The sequence below is a fragment of the Capsicum annuum genome, chromosome 1 (genome assembly GCF_002878395.1).
Source record: "Capsicum annuum cultivar UCD-10X-F1 chromosome 1, UCD10Xv1.1, whole genome shotgun sequence".
Lineage (NCBI taxonomy): Eukaryota > Viridiplantae > Streptophyta > Magnoliopsida > Solanales > Solanaceae > Capsicum > Capsicum annuum.
In genome coordinates, this window is record NC_061111.1 from 6,921,965 (window position 1) to 6,938,832 (window position 16,868).

The 16,868-nt window shown below is 35.2% G+C and overlaps 4 protein-coding genes across 5 annotated transcripts in view; 3 read left to right on the forward strand and 1 right to left on the reverse strand.

The window, feature by feature from the left end:
• Positions 1–2,850: 2,850 nt before the first annotated feature.
• LOC107878701 (subtilisin-like protease 4) lies at positions 2,851–5,512 on the forward strand. The gene is given in 2 exon segments (XM_016725791.2): positions 2,851–3,641; positions 3,644–5,512. Coding segments are annotated over 2 exon segments (2,235 nt in total). The 5' UTR covers positions 2,851–3,076; the 3' UTR covers positions 5,314–5,512.
• Positions 5,513–6,428: 916 nt separating this feature from the next.
• Positions 6,429–9,162, forward strand: LOC107867007 (subtilisin-like protease 4). The gene has a single exon (XM_016713087.2). The coding sequence runs from the start codon at positions 6,732–6,734 to the stop codon at positions 8,970–8,972; it is 2,241 nt and encodes a 746-aa protein (XP_016568573.1). The 5' UTR covers positions 6,429–6,731; the 3' UTR covers positions 8,973–9,162.
• A 2,491-nt stretch (positions 9,163–11,653) lies between these two features.
• LOC107866983 (copper chaperone for superoxide dismutase, chloroplastic/cytosolic) lies at positions 11,654–14,942 on the forward strand. 2 transcript variants are annotated; one of them, XM_016713054.2, is made up of 6 exons: positions 11,654–12,133; positions 12,564–12,590; positions 13,425–13,497; positions 13,580–13,714; positions 13,993–14,192; positions 14,566–14,942. In XM_016713054.2, exons 1-6 carry the CDS (start codon positions 11,879–11,881, stop codon positions 14,809–14,811), a joined length of 936 nt encoding a protein of 311 aa, XP_016568540.1. In that variant the 5' UTR covers positions 11,654–11,878; the 3' UTR covers positions 14,812–14,942. The 2 variants fall into 2 exon arrangements, with proteins under 2 accessions (XP_016568540.1, XP_016568548.1); XM_016713062.2 differs by lacking the exon at positions 11,654–12,133 and having other exon boundaries at positions 12,564–13,010.
• A 134-nt stretch (positions 14,943–15,076) lies between these two features.
• LOC107866998 (nudix hydrolase 14, chloroplastic) overlaps positions 15,077–16,868 on the reverse strand; it is a 9,646-nt gene continuing 7,854 nt past the window's right edge. Inside the window, exon 7 of the mRNA XM_047415215.1 lies at positions 15,077–15,509. Within this exon, the coding sequence (XP_047271171.1) occupies positions 15,273–15,509 (237 nt within the window). The 3' untranslated portion in view covers positions 15,077–15,272. The remainder of the gene's footprint in view (positions 15,510–16,868) is intronic.

Sequence of the window (16,868 nt, forward strand, 5' to 3'; positions counted from 1 at the left end):
ATCATATTTATCCCACCACAACTCTTTGTAGTTACCGTAATTCTTTTAGATGTTCATTAAATATAATATCCTTAACAACAAAAATTTGATTTATAAAACTTTTTTATAGTTTAATGTTTGTCAATTTATGGATATGATCCCATTTCTGGAAATTAGACTTGGTATTTAGCAGTGTCGGCACTTGGCGGCATACCCTACTAGTACGTACTCAAATTACATAAATTTTGATTAACATGCATATTCATCGTATGTTGGTATGAGAAGGTAGCATCTCATAATACTTATATTGTAGTTTTCGGATAGGTAAATTTTTAATTTTAAAATATTAAATTAATCTAATTCAATTTATCTTTAAAAATTAATCAAATTAATTCTAAAAAAAAACGAAACGTAACAAAAATTTTGGGAGGGAAAAGAGTATTAAATACTGGGCTCATCAGTAGGATTAACAAATGGGCAACATGTTATAAAGTATATATCCATTGAAATTTAATACTTTCATCTTCCCATAACATTGGTAGGGCTTCCCCTATTTATTTCTTAGATCCATTAATACACCAAGCATAGTATTTTCTTTTAAAATAAAAATAATTGGAGGTCGGGGAAACAAAAATAGGGGAGGGAGTTACAAGGTGGGAAAATAAGCTCTTAAAAATTTGTTTAATCAACCAATTGAGTTATTAAGATTTTCCATCAGCGTCCTAGTATTATTTATCTTAGGTCTTGATTTTCCTTTCAAATTTTGGTTGGCTGAAACTCTACTTCAGTTAGCTTGCTTACATTATCGGTCTCAAGTTCAAATAAAGGATTAGGACTACGGCGAATTTGTCTGTCAACACAAACTTTGTCAATTCATAATATAATTCGACTTATTTAAGATTAAGCCATAATTATTTATTTTACGTGTCTGCTCTCTCTCACACACACAAATAACAGGACCCCTTTTTTCCTTAAAATAGACTCTACTAATACTCCTCTTATTATGTAACTATTCTACGGGTCAACCTTTTAATATCTAAGATATTTATTAAATGATAGGAGTTGGGACAAAGAACGTTGGAAAAGAAAATTTAAATAGAGAAATAACAAGTCATAATTATATAATATAACAAGTTGTATTTTGTATTTTTGCAAACTATTGCTACGAAAATACAAATACATATGATTTTTACTGCCCTTATAATGGATATGTATTTTGTATTTTTGCAAACTGTTGCTACAAAAATACAAATACATATGCTATAAAATATAATTTGATAAAAATATTATTATTTTTTGTAATTTAATACTTAAATATGTTACTTTATGTATTTTTTTCAAATAACAATAACCACTGATTTGCCACTATAGCCGCATAGTTACAAAAAGTTGGAAGACAATTCAACCAATTTAAAGCATTACATTTGGTTGGTAAGAAAATAAATGAAAATATAGGTCTAGAGTTTAATTTAAGATAAAGTAAATTATTTAATGTTACATTGACAAGATATCACTGAATCAATGGGTACAACTAGAGAAAGTGAGATGGGCGATCAAATTTAATAACGTCGTGATATTTTCCTTAAGGCGAAATATAGTAAAATTTTAGTACATATCTCTAAAAAGTTGTTATTGAATTATATAAACAGTATATTTGTTTCCAAAACTATATTTACAGTAGGGACAAATTTTTTTAAAAAAAATAAAACTAGACATCACCAAAGGTGTAGCGCAATTCTTTGTCGAATAAGTGACATGCACTAATGGTGTAACGACTATCCACTGTCTTTTATATGGACTCAGTGAAATTGAATAGTACCAACGGCTAGACAGTAAGCCCCGGTGCACCTTGACTATAGCTTCGTAGTGACAGTGTTAATTGTATGCTTTTCGGAATTTCGGAATAGAAAGGCTTGATTGAAGGCAAAATTTGGTGTACTTCGCCATTTAAGAAAAGAAAAGTTGGGTAGAAAGTCTTGCTTATTTATTTCTCCATTTAAGTAAGAGAAGGGAGGTTGAAGTTTATATAAGTACTACATGAAACTTTTGATTTTGTTAACGAGTATTTTTCTTCCACATCCAATTGAAACAGTGGAGTTGCAGTTAGGAACGAGGAAATGATCTTTTATGACCACTTACAAATCGAATAGAATAAAATGAGACGAGAGGGGGTTACTCAGATAGTAAGCACCCCTCACTTCCAAATCCCAGCCCCAAGGTTGTGAGTTTGAGTCACCACGGGAGCAAAAATGTGGAAGCCCCTACGAGGGGTTAAGAAAACAGAATAAAATGACTTTTTCCATATTTTTTAAACTTGTTGCTTGCATCTTTCTTTAAAAAATCACAAAAAATTTCGATATGATTATAAATTTATTTTTATTTATTGCTGTAAAAGAGACCTAATAATCAGTTTGATATGGTTTGGTCTTGATTTTAGACAATCATTGACAGCTTATTCATTAATGTGGGCCGACTATTTGTTGGTGCCAGTGGACAACTTTACATACATCATAACTACAAACGAAAGGACCAAATATCTGCAAATATAACAACTACTATATGATTTATAAAGAGATCATTAGGAACAAAGTGATTTACTATATTAGTTAAACAATGCTATTAGCAAGATTTTCATGGTATTCAAACATAATTGAACTTGCATGGAAGTATATATTTGTCTTGCCAAGACATCATCACATATATTGAAAAGAATTGTGACTAGAGTTTTACAAAATTCACTACTAAAAATACGCGAATTTCTGATATGAACTTCAAAGGAGAGGAAGATTTTCTATGGATATTCCGTAGTAAATCTCATATTCCAAAAGGGCGTCTCTCAGAAAAATTCGTCAGAAATTCGCGTGGTTTTAGTAGTGCAATGGCAAGTCTCATTCACAATAATGAAACTAGTCAAAATAAGGCCGGCCTCCTGTTGATACAACAATTAATAAGCTTCACAATGTGAGTTGATCAAATTGATTTTGCAAGTGGAATAAAATAACATGAACTTGAATAGCTTAAGGACAAACTACTTATAAATAGTAACTCTTAAGATTCAAAAGTTCATCTAATTCACTATCTTTACCCATTTGCAGCCATGGGATTCTTGCAAATCCTTCTGGTTTTCATGTTTTGTTCTTTCCCGTGGCCTAGTATACAGAGTGACTCGGAGATTTATATAGTCCGTGTTGAATCCCTTGAAAGCCAACTTTCTACTCAATCATCGTTGACGGATTTAGAGAGCTATTACCTTTCTTTTTTACCTAAGAGTAGTACAACAATTAGCTCAATTGGAAATGAAGAGACTGATAGCATGATCTACTCCTATCACAATGTGATGAAAGGCTTTGCAGCAAGATTAACTGCATCACAAGTGAAGGAAATGGAGAAGAAACCAGGCTTTGTCTCTGCACAGAAACAAACGATGTTTTCCTTGCACACGACTCATACTCCAAGCTTTCTTGGTTTGCATCAGGGCGCTGGCGTATGGAAGGATTCCAACTATGGGAAAGGCGTGATCATCGGAATTATAGACAGTGGAATTTTTCCTGACCATCCCTCGTTTAGCGACGTTGGGATGCCTTCTTCGCCAGCTAAATGGAAGGGAGTTTGTGAGTCCAATTTCACGGATAAGTGTAATAACAAGCTCATAGGAGCGAGATCTACCAAGTTGGCAATGGTTCCCCGATAGACGATACTGGACATGGTACGCACGTGGCGAGCATAGCCGCAGGAGCCTTTGTGAAAGGTGCTAATGTATTTGGGAATGCTAATGGCACTGCAGTTGGTGTTGCCCCTCTTGCCCACATAGCCATATATAAGGTATGCAATTCTGATGGTTGTGCGGAAGCTGATATCATAGCCGCTATGGATGCAGCTATAGATGATGGAGTAGATATTCTTTCTTTGTCTCTTGGTAGACGTCGCAACCTTCCTTTCTATGATGACAATATTGCTCTTGGAGCGTACAGTGCAACAGAAAGAGGTATTCTGGTAAGTTGTTCTGCGGGAAATAGTGCTCCATTCAGTGGCACAGTAGAAAACACAGCCCCATGGATTCTTACAGTAGGCGCTAGCACTCTCGATAGAAAGCTAAAAGCAACTGTGAAGCTTGGAAATGGAGAAGAATTTGAAGGAGAATCTGCTTATAGGCCAAAGATTTCTAATTCAACATTCTTTACTCTATTTGATGCTGGAAAAAATGCAAGTGATGAATTTGAAACCCCTTATTGCAAACCAGGGTCACTTACTGACCCTGCTATAAGAGGAAAGATAGTATTATGTCTAGAAGATGGTGGCGTTCCAAAGGTTGAAAAAGGACAAGCCGTAAAGGATGCTAGAGGTGTTGGCATGATTATCATCAACCAGCCAGATGGTGGTGTCACTAAATCAGCTGATGCTCATGTTCTTCCAGCAATGGATGTTTCATATGCAGATGGAATAAAAATTATCGCGTATATGAACTCAACATTGAATCCTGTGGCTATGATCACATTCCAAGGAACAATGATCGGAGATAAAAATGCTCCCGTAGTTGCTTCATTTTCAGCTCGCGGACCAAGTGCATCTAGTCCTGGCATCTTGAAACCTGACATAATTGGTCCTGGTGTTAATATCCTTGCTGCTTGGCCTACCTCTGTCGATGGCAACAAAAATACGAAATTCACATTCAATATGAAATCAGGCACCTCAATGTCTTGCCCTCACCTTAGTGGCGTAGCAGCTCTACTGAAGAGCGCACATCCTGATTGGTCTCCTGCTACTATTAAGTCTGCAATGATGACAACCACTGATACATTAAACCTAGCCAAGAGTCCAATACTAGATGAAAGGCTCCTTCCTGCTAATATTTTTGCAATTGGAGCAGGACATGTTAATCCGTCGAGAGCATATGAACCTGGACTAATTTATGATACACCATTCGAGGACTATGTACCTTATTTATGTGGCCTTAAATACACAAGTCGAGAGGTAGGTTACCTGTTACAACGCAAGGTGAAATGCTCGAAGGTGAAAAGTATTCCTGAAGCACAACTAAATTATCCTTCATTTTCCATCAGACTTGCAGCAACTCTTCAAACATATACCAGAACTGTGACCAACGTTGGTGATGCCAAATCATCTTACAAAGTGGAGATAGTTTCACCAAAAGGAGTTTCCGTTAAAGTTAAACCCTCCCAGCTAAATTTCTCTATGTTGAACCAGAAATTGACATACCAAGTGACATTTTCCAAAACAACCAACAGCTCAAACGATGGTGTTGTTGAGGGATTCTTGAAATGGATCTCTAATAGGCATTCTGTGAGAAGTCCAATTGCAGTTGTGTTGGTCTAGTGAAACTACAAGATTGTGTTTGGCAAGATTCTCAAATGGACTAGGGACTTGTATTAATGCTTTCAATCTCAAATGTAGAATAAGTGCACAAAGTACTCATTTTGATGGTGGTCAAATGTTGTTACTCCCTCCATCTAATTTTATATGAAGTTTTCTTTTAAATTGGTATATTTGAATTTATATGCGTGATTTGAGAACATGTGGATTGTGCTTTCCTCTGTTTTATATTACTTATGGGTGCCGTATTTATGTTATGTAATCTGCTTCTGTGCTTTACTATGTGTTTGTGTGGTATCTCGTGCCTTGAGCCGGGGGTCTATCGGAAACAGCCTTTCTACTTCATCAGAGGTAGAGGTATGGACTGCGTACATCTTACATCTTACACTGGGTTTGTTGTTGTTGTTGTTGTTGTTGAATTAGTCTGAATCTCAATGTAGCTGGAGGGCAGTGTCATCTGAAAGAAGACTCTGAGCCTTTTTGTATTACAACTCTTGAAAGCTATGGAACTGTATTGCTAGTGAATGACTAAAAGTCAGGTGGTTTGCACCGCGTAGATAGAAGGTTATTTATAGGTAAACACCCACGGAGCATCATTTGAGAATCTCGCCGCTATTAAGTTCATCATCTGCACTTCACTTAAGTTAGTAACGGCTGGCGAAGATCTCAGACCCTTCCACAACCATTGGACTCTTAAGCTTATCTTGACCTTTATCTTGTCAGGTCACAGTCTAGTGCTTGTTCCCATACTTCCAGAGCAAGGCAGACTGTGCTAATATGACACCGGCCTCTTGTATCTTGACTATTACTCTTACCGGTTACATTCTAACAATAGCATTTGAAGTGTTGATTAAATTTTGTTGATTCTCAAGCACCTTCTGTTTTTAGTTCACTTTAAATATATTACATAAATTGGGACACTGAATATCTTTATCAAAATTAAATACACACTTCTTCAACCCTGGTAGGTTTTCCCATTAATGTAGTTGACCCATTACATCAAGCGTCAATGTTGTCATTTATTAAGATTGATATTTTCTGCAACCAGTACATGAGTGATCAACTATAGACTATAGTGCAAGTGTAGAATATGTGGTGTGTTACAAAGAAATGATACCAACTTTACCTATGTTATTATAATTTATACAATATAGCTCAACCAGAATATTATTCTAGTCCCTTTCACTATAATGATACATAGGAAACTAAGGGCCTGCTGTTGATAAAAGTAATTAATACGCTTCACACACTGAGTTTAACAATTTAATTTTGCAAGTTGAGCTAAATAAAAAGAATGTGTACAGTTCAAGGATAAAGCACTATATATGTAGATAGCTCCTAATCTCAAGAGTTAATCAAATTCATTTTCCGATTACAATATTATTAAGTACTGTTGCTATAACTTTAGCTCATTTGCAGCCATGGGATTCTTGAAAATCCTTCTTATTTTCATCTTTTGTTCTTTCCCATGGCCTAGTATTCAGAGTGATCTCGAGACTTATATAGTCCATGTTGAATCCCCTGAAAGCCTAATTTCTACTCAATCATCGTTAATGGTTTTAGAGAGCTATTACCTTTCTTTTTTGCCTAAAAGTACTACAGGAATTAGCTCGAGTGGAAACGAAGAACCGGCTAGCTTGATCTATTCCTATCACAATGTGATGAAAGGCTTTGCAGCAAGATTAACTACATTACAACTGAAGGAAATGAAGAAGAAACCAGGTTTTGTCTCTGCGCAGCCACAGGAGATTTTGTCCTTGCAAACTACTCATACTCCAAGCTTTCTTGGTTTGCAACAAAATATGGGCTTGTGGAAAGATTCCAACTATGGGAAAGGCGTGATCATCGGAATTATAGACAGTGGAATTCTTCCTGACCATCCTTCATTTAGCGATGTTGGGATGCCTTCTTCACCTGCTAAATGGAAGGGAGTTTGCGAGTCCAATTTCACAAACAAGTGTAATAACAAGCTCATAGGAGCCAGGTCTTACCAACTAGCCAATGGTTCACCGATAGATGATGATGGACATGGTACACATACAGCAAGCACAGCTGCAGGAGCCTTTGTGAATGGTGCCAATGTATATGGAAATGCTAATGGCACTGCTGCTGGTGTTGCCCCTTTTGCCCACATAGCCATTTATAGGGTATGCAATTCTGATGGTTGTGCTGACACTGATATTTTAGCCGCCATGGATGCAGCTATAGATGATGGTGTGGATATTCTTTCTGTGTCTCTTGGTGGAAGTCGTACGAATCCTTTCCATAGTAATTCTATTGCTCTTGGCGCATATAGTGCAACAGAAAGAGGTATTCTTGTAAGTTGCTCTGCCGGCAATAATGGTCCTTTCAGTGGCTCAGTAGGAAATGCAGCCCCGTGGATTCTTACAGTAGGCGCTAGCACTCACGATAGAAAGATAAAAGCAACTGTGAAGCTTGGAAATGGAGAAGCATTTGAAGGAGAATCTGCTTATAAGCCAAAGATTTCTAATTCAACATTCTTCACTCTATTTGATGCTGGAAAAAATGCAGGTGATGAATTTGAAACCCCTTATTGCGGACCAGGGTCACTTACTGACCCTGCTATAAAAGGAAAGATAGTCATATGTTTGGGAGGTGGTGGCATTGCCCATGTCGATAAAGGACAAGCGGTGAAGGATGTCGGAGGTGTTGGCATGATTGTCATCAATCAGCCAAGTCACGGTATCATCAAAGCAGCTGATCCTCATGTTCTTCCAGCAATGGATGTTTCATATGCAGATGGATCAAAAATTCTTGCCTATATGAACTCAACATTGAACCCTGTTGCTACAATCACATTCCAAGGAACGATAATCGGAGATAAAAATGCTCCCATAGTTGCTTCATTTTCTTCTCGCGGACCAAGTGAAGCTAGTCCTGGCATTTTGAAACCAGACATTATTGGTCCTGGTGTTAATATCCTTGCTGCTTGGCCTACCTCCGTGGATGACAACAAAAACACAAAATCCACCTTCAATATTATATCGGGCACGTCAATGTCTTGCCCTCACCTTAGTGGCGTAGCAGCTTTGCTGAAGAGCGCACATCCTGATTGGTCTCCTGCTGCTATTAAGTCTGCAATGATGACAACCACTGACATATTAAACCTTGCCAATAGTCCAATACTAGACGAAAGGCTCGTTCATGCTGATATCTTTGCAATTGGTGCAGGACATGTTAATCCATCGCGAGCACATGATCCAGGACTAATTTACGATACACCATTCGAGGACTATCTACCTTATTTATGTGGTTTGAAATACACAAATCGACAGGTAGGGAATCTGTTACAACGCAAGGTGAATTGCTCGGAGGTGAAAAGTATCCCTCAAGCACAATTGAACTATCCTTCATTTTCCATATTCGGACTTGGATCAACTCCTCAGACATATACCAGAACTGTGACCAACGTTGGTGACCCTACATCATCTTACAAGGTGGAGATAGTTTCACCAAAAGGAGTTGCCTTGAAAGTTGAACCCTCCGAGCTAAATTTCTCCCAGTTGAACCAGAAGTTAACATACCAAGTGACATTCTCCAAGACAACTAACAGCTCAAACACTGAGGCTGTTGAGGGATTCTTGAAATGGACTTCTAATAAGCACTCTGTAAGAAGTCCAATTTCAGTTGTCTTAGTCTAGTGAAACTACAAGATTGGCCATTCTAGTTTTCTCTTCTTCTTTTTTCCAATCTAAAATGTGGAATAAGTGCATAAAGTACGAGTTAATTTTATATTATTCTACTACTAGTTAATTTGAATCCAGAGTAGATGTGACTTTGTGAGGTAATAATTATTCAGGAGAAATCAAGTAACCCGCTTGTTTGTCAAAATTAAACGTGTTACGACTTACGATCCTTTTTTTTTTTTCTTCTTTTGGGGTCAAAGTAGTACATAAAGTTGTTCATAGTTTTAAAGATATTCATGACACAAATGAATAATTGACCTTTTGCGTTCACAAGTGGGCAACATGTTAGAAATTATATACTCCCCCCGTTTTAAAAAGAATAATCTGTTTTTCTTTTTAGTTCATTTTAAAAAGTATGATTTTTTTTTTTTTGCTTAAGACCAGAAAATTAAAAAATATTTTGGTACATTTGCCACAATTTTAATTTAAGAGCACAAGATTTAAAAATTTCTTTATTTTCTTAAACTCCATGCCAAATTAAAATTGATAATTCTTTTTGAAATAGAGGATATGAATCCATCAAAATTTAATGCAAATATCTTCTCATAACCTTTATAGGTTTCCTTTATTTATTTCATTGACCCGTTGCATTAACGGCATGAAAGACTTTCCCATCATTTTAGTGTAATTTAACAATAGCAGGTTAATCATCATTTATTCTTTATTAATAATAAAATCACGTGTAATTATCTATTAAGTGATTTGATTGTGTAAATATTTTTTATTGATAGTATATATAACTTAAAATTGACTGTTAATTAGCTTATTTCAGTCTATTAAGAGTGAATGTAATACGTATTGTAATGAGCATCGACGTTTCAATCCATGTTTGGTTGATATTTTATTTATTTATTTTGCATCTTTAAAAGGGAAGGAAAGCTGTTAAAGAATCTTCCTCTCAAAAGAAATATTGCATCAGAAAAGAAATTATGGTCTGATCAATGAAACAGAAATAAGGTTTCGCAGTTACGCTTGACAGGACCTAACTTCAGATAAAAAAAAAAATATGATCATATATGATTGAAATTCATGTATTTCTGCCTAAAACTCAAGTGAATATGATTGAATTTGGGACAAAAATAACTGATTTCACTAATATATGGCTGAACTTCAACAGTATGTACCTGAAACGCATACAAAAAGGACTAAACTTCACTCGTATATGTTTGTACTTCGAATATCTATTCACTTGGGCCTATTTTATTGGAATTAAACTTCAAAACAGATGTTGGATCAACCCAACAAATGGCGCAGCCCACATCATGGGTAATTATGTGGCCCAATAAAACTTAATACAGCCCAAGTAGCTGAATAAAGGAAACATACCACATAAAATTACAAGTTTTAAATCTAACCGACGAACCAAACCAAATCAAGAAAAAAAATCGACTTATGATTTGGTTTGATTGGTTTGGTGTTAAAAAAAAAAAAACGACCATTCTTGATTTAGTTTGGTGTTAACCAAAAAAAATCAAACCAAACCCGAATCAAACCGACATAATATATATATTTGAATTTTTTTATACATAAAAGAGAAAATACTCAATTACCCCCCTGAACTATACCCAAAAAGGTTATGACATACCACAACTTAAAGGGGGTTCTATTACCCCATGAGCTAATTAAAAGTGTAATTTTGACATCCTTAGTACTACGTGGCACACACGTGTGCCTACGTGGACACTTCAGTGTGTTGTGCCACGTAGGCACTAAAGGTGTCAAAATTACACTTTTAATTTGTTCAAGAGAGTAATAGGACCCCCTTGAGATGTGTCATAGCCTTTTTGGGTATAGTTCAGGGGTAATTGGGTATTACCTCTACATAAAATATTAATTATAATCCACTTTTTAAATACTTTTTCAACTAGTTTTAGTAATTTTCAATAATTTGAAAGTAGATGTAGATATATATTTAGATTTGGACCTTTAAGTTGTAATATTTGTCTATTAATTTCTAATTAAATGATCGAAAATCCAATATAAACTTAAAACCTAAACTTTTCTCTCTTCATCTCACTTTTTAGTTTCAAAAGAGTTTTTCGCTCCTCATTTTTTCATAATTATGATTTTTCATTAGCACTTGAGTGAAACATATTTGATCTATTCTTCGATCACAATATAATCGTAAAAACTAAAGATTATAAAAAATCCCAAAAAAATAAAAAAAACAAAAAAAAAATCCAAAAAATCAATTAAAACCTAAACCAAAAAAATCAATTTTATGTTGATTTGATTTGGTTTATAATTTTAATAAACCCACATGATTGATTTGATTTTTTTTTTAATATAAACCGAATTAACCCGATCTATGTATACCCCTAGTCATAGGCTATACTATTTTTAATGTTTATACTTTTAACAACAAATAAAATTACACCTAAAAAGATATACAGTTTAACGTCTCTATAACAACCTCTTATTATAATATATTTTATTATAATTTATTTCTGTTATAATATTACATTCTATCCATAATAATAATAATATTCATTGGAGACACTCGTTATAATAAAAAGTCAATATATGTATATATATAAAATAATAATTTAATATAACTTTTCAGACAAATGATATTATTATGGAGAGATTCGACTCTATAAATTATTTAAGGATTTTATTATGGAGAGATTCGACTCTATAAATTATTTAAGGATTTGAGTCTTGCGAATATAATTCCTGCCATATTATAATACCAAAATACAAATTTACTCCCCGAGGAAAATACAAAATTGGAAATACCCAACAGATGATTCTAGAATACAGATTGCGTTCTCTCTCTTTCGGGAGTGTTAAAACATTTTTCAAATAATAACCAAACACTGTATATTACTATTAATTATAATAAAGTTTCAAAAATAAAAATGGCATTTTTGAGGTCAATTGTGACTGCAAAAACAACCGCCATTGCTGCTGTTCCAGCTGCTGCTTTTGCTCTTTCTTCAATTTCCTCTGCTTCATCTTCTTCAGAACATTCATCGAAAAATCTAAAATCTAGCTCAATTTCTAAGTCGAATCCGATTCTCCAATTAAGCTTCGCGAAGCATCTACAAAAATCGAGTCCTCCTTCAGCTCTTCACATGGATGCGCTTTCTTCCAATCACCTAACTACCTCCGACGTAATTATTTGTCCTTCGTTTCTTTTATTTTTTGAATTAAAAGGTATATTAGGAGCTTACGTGATTGGTGAAAGTTAGTAATAATAAAAAAGTACACCTAAAATTATCTTGATTTTTCGAGTTTCATACCTTTACTATCATGTGTACGAATTTCCTAACTGAACTATTACTAATTATTTATCAAAACACACCTCAAATGAATTGTTCACTTTTCCGTTTGAGGTGTGTTTTGATAAATAATTAGTGATAGTTTCGGTAGAAAACTCACAAACCTTATTTTAGGTATGGAACTTGAAAGATCGAGATACTTTTAAGTGTGCTTCTTAATCTACAATGGGAAACTAATATATTTAATTTATTTTTTTCTTTGGTTTGTTGATTTGCTGTCAATTGATGCTATAGTTCTGATAATGTGGTTTTTCGTTTGCAGAATGGCGTCGTTTTGCCTGAGTTGCTGGTGAGTTGTTCCGTGGAAAATCTCTATGTAGTTTTTTGTTTCGAGTTTGGAGGAAAACGAATAAATTGTTGGTGTTTTTTCTGCATATGTGGAGCTGTAGAATAAATAGGGATTCTTGTACTGGCAATGAAGTCTAATTATGGTAAATTTAGTAACTTTGTACTTTGGATAGTACTAGGAGTTGTACAACATTTGATATAAGGAAATGTACAATTAGAGTAGTACAATAGCAATCTAGGACCAATCTTTTTCTCCTCTGCTTTTGGTGGATCAGCTAACATTTTTGTGTAAGAAGCGACGCGGAGCCTTATATAATGTTGCTACAAACAATACACTTGTCAATAAATCTTTAGTTCTGATTTTGAATTATCTTCGCCGATAATACAAGAGGTTCTTTGACAAGAGGGAGTTGTTCGGATGGTAAGCACCCGTCTCCTCCAATCTTAAGTTTGTGGGTTCTAGTCACCAATGGAGCAAAAAAAGGGTTGGAGCTCCTTGGGAGGGGTTAAAAAAATACAAGGAGGTTCTTTTCTCCTTGATTAATTGCTTAGGTAAATTGATAGTGCTGGCTGTAATGTGAAAATGTGATTAGTTTGTCAAGGATGATGACCTTTAATGGTTTTTTAACCTTCAATTGGGGTATCTTTTAATCTTGATGGCTTTGATGCACCAGTTTATGTCTCTGATAGCCCATTTTTGTTGGTTATTGGAGCGGGTTTCGTTTTTGGGGTTTCCTTTTGGTTTAATTGGTTTCTTTGTGAGCTTGATACATTATGTTGCATAATTATTGTTTTTCTCCATGTTAATCTGATTGTATTGACAACTTGGTCACAGACAGAATTTATGGTGGACATGTCGTGTCAAGGCTGTGTTAATGCAGTCAAAAGCAAATTGCTGACTGTTGAAGGTAAGCTCTGACAAGGTTTTTTGTTTGTTTAATCCATTAGTTTGTTCTCGTATTGAAAGAGATATTTTGTGTGGCTTTTTAGGAGTTAAGAATGTTGATGTGGACCTTGATAATCAAGTAGTGAGGATTCTTGGATCTTCACCTGTGAAGACTATGACTGAAGCCTTGGAGCAAACAGGTCGGAAAGCCCGTCTGATTGGACAAGGAGTACCGGATGGTATGTTCCAATCTTATTTAATCGTATCTCTCATGTTTCCTCAGTGTTATAGAAAAATTGTGAAGCATTATTTTTTCATACCTCCGTTAAGGGGATGAGCAGAACTAAGTATGCTTATGATTATAGTATACTATGGCCTTCTCAAGTGCTGAAGTGAAAGAAGAGTGCAAAAGAAGATCTTATCAACTTATGCACTTCTCTCATGAGCTTCAGCTTTATCTGCTATATTTCTGATGTGATGCATCTAACTTTTATATATGTTTAACCATGATGTGTAGATTTCCTTATATCTGCTGCGGTTTCCGAATTCAAAGGGCCAGATATTTTTGGTGTTGTTCGTTTGGCTCAAGTCAATATGGAATTAACTAGGATTGAAGCGAACTTCAGTGGACTGTCACCTGGAAAGCATGCCTGGTCAATTAATGAATTCGGTGATTTGACAAGGGGGGCAGCTAGTACTGGGAAATTATATAGCCCAGTAAGTAACATGCAAAAGCACTTCTCTTCTAAGTGGTTTCCTTTTTCCCCTTGCTTTCTTGTTCTGGGGAGTGGGTACTAGGTGTAAGCTGGTAACTTACATGCAACTTTTGTTCTCCTTGCTTTGCCTCAAACGTAATGGGGAAGTATCGAATGGAAGGTGATTTAATGGATAAAATGGTGCATGCCCTTACTAGTTCCATTTCCCTCGAATGGGAATGGCTTCCCCTGATAGTTCTTTTTTCATGATGAATTTTATAATGACTGTTAGGTACTGATCTATTTGCTTCTTTCCCCTAGCACCGAGCATTGTATTGGAAAATGTTGCACCAGACAGACTATTAACTGCACTTATGTGTTCTTCCATTTTTCAGCCACTCGGTGATCTGGGAACACTGGAAGTTGACGAGAAAGGCGAAGCATTTTATTCCGGTGCTAAAGAGAAGCTAAGAGTTGCAGACCTGATTGGGAGAGCTATAGCGGTGTATGCTACTGAAGATAAATCAGACCCAGGTCTTAAAGCCGCAGTTATAGCTAGAAGTGCAGGAGTTGGTGAGAACTACAAGAAACTTTGCACTTGTGATGGTACAACTATTTGGGAAGCAACCAACAAACTCTGAACAGTGTGTTTTCTTTAGAATCATTTGATCGTTGTATACTACTTACATCTGTATCATTTTCACAACCATGAAGCTTTTTAGTTGGATGGAGTACACACTAATGCATTTAAATAAATGTCATCATTTGCTTACTGATTTGTTCAGTCCCTGTTCAACAATTCTCCCTTCGTTTCAATGTGAAAGCTAGTGAATTGAGCTTTATACAAAGCATCAAACTCAAATTTCAATGTCTCAATTCCAATTTACTATCTATACCAGGAACACATTTAAGAGGGAGAAACGATTACTTGAAATGATAGAATTGTGTTCTACGCAAAACAGTTGCGTCGATGTACAAAATCTTAATACCAAGCAACAGCAGAATGCTCATGATGTAGAAAGCGACTTGTCTAAAATAGAGAATCGGCATCTCTTTGGCAATTTACAATAATGTAAGTTGATATACAGCGGAGGAGAAACTATTAACTCATTGATGAAGGCAATAGCCCATCTCTTTTAGCCATCTCGTAGAGGGCAATGGCACACACAGCCTTTGCATCAGCTGTTGCACGCCATAGTTTATCATATGGAACCACATGCACTTTAATCAGCTCACCATGGTCTCGTAGTCCAGTTTCTTTCCCTCGTAGTTGTTGGATTTTCTCTTTGCTGACATGTCCTCTGTATAGAAACAAACTGATCTCCTCATCGCAACCACCCTAGCATTGAAAGAACAACAAAGTCGTAAGTCAGAAATAATACCAAAAGGCCTCATCTTCGAATTAAAAATAGACCCAACGTAAGGCTGCATGCAACTTGCAAGAGATCTGATGTGGGAGCTCGGTGCACTGGGCTTCCCTATGGAAGCTACCGCTGTCCCAGAAAATGGCAGCTTTCTTAATCTAATTATATGAATTGAAACTACTGGGTAACAGAAATATTAACCATGAAAATTCTTTTAGCACCAGGCTAGAAGCAATTATTATAACATATGCAGTTCTAGGGGTGTCAAACGGGCGGATTGGATTGGATTTATGGATCGAGCAAAAATGGTTTGAATTTCAATCCGCCCATATAAATATGGATTTGGTCAAATATGGATTGAGTAAAAATAGTTTCAACTCACTTTAACTCCTAAGTCAAAAACTTAAAACTTCTATATCATATTAACTTGACTTTTTTTTCATTTCTTTTTTTTAAAGTTTTTTCTTTTTAATTTTTTTTGTTTCTCTTCTATATGTAGCCTCTAGTTTTCTTTTCTTTTTCTCTCTCCTATCTCTACCATGTGCCCTTTGTTTCTCTTTCTTTTTTCTTTCTTTTCCTTTTCCTTTTCCTTTTTAGTCTTCTTTTTTTCTATTTTTTATTTTTTCGTTTTTACTTCTTTCTCATTTTTTGCTTTTTTGGTTGTATTTTATGTTTTATATTTTTTTTATTTTCGAAGAACATGATTAAATCGAATACAAATTATGGATAATGACTAAAATATCGTAACCACTCAATATATTTGTTTTCACCATCATCTTTTTTCTTTTTCCTTTTCTCCTTTTTCATTATTTTTTCTTTTTAATTTTTTTTGCATTTTTTTTCTTCAGTTCTTTATTTACGCTTTTTTCTCTCTTCTATCTCTAACTTCTACCTCTCTTTCTACTTTTCTTTTTTTTGGTTTCCTTTTTTTTTTTTATGATAACGAAAATACCATAAGCGCATATTGATTTATATTCACCCAATATTTATAATTCGAGGGCTATGTAGATCCTCAGCCATATATATTTTAGTCTCAAGAAAATACAATTAATTCATATACTTTTTTTTGGTTTTTCATCCAGTGTCCGGTGCTTGTATTGAAGTCACGACTAATTCGGATCGGACGTTGCAGGGCCCATTAAGGTGGTAGCGCTCCCAACAAAGTTTCTCCCAGGGTCGTACCCATGACCTCTGGTTAAGGGTGGAGCAGCCCCATCCACTGCACCACAACTCATATTAATTTTAATTCATATACTTATTTTTATATAAATACAAATGATAAATTGCACATATTGTCAACTAAACTATTCAAATACAAATAATAAATTTATTTG

What these genes read in the sequence shown, in the direction of transcription:
- LOC107867007 (XM_016713087.2), top strand. Translation starts at nt 6,732, where the DNA reads ATGGGATTCTTGAAAATCCTTCTTATTTTCATCTTTTGTTCTTTCCCA.
- LOC107866983 (XM_016713054.2), top strand. Translation starts at nt 11,879, where the DNA reads ATGGCATTTTTGAGGTCAATTGTGACTGCAAAAACAACCGCCATTGCT. An exon ending in TCGTTTTGCCTGAGTTGCTG is followed by an intron (nt 12,591 to 13,424) that starts GTGAGTTGTTCC and finishes ACTTGGTCACAG; the next exon opens with ACAGAATTTATGGTGGACAT. An exon ending in CAAATTGCTGACTGTTGAAG is followed by an intron (nt 13,498 to 13,579) that starts GTAAGCTCTGAC and finishes GTGGCTTTTTAG; the next exon opens with GAGTTAAGAATGTTGATGTG.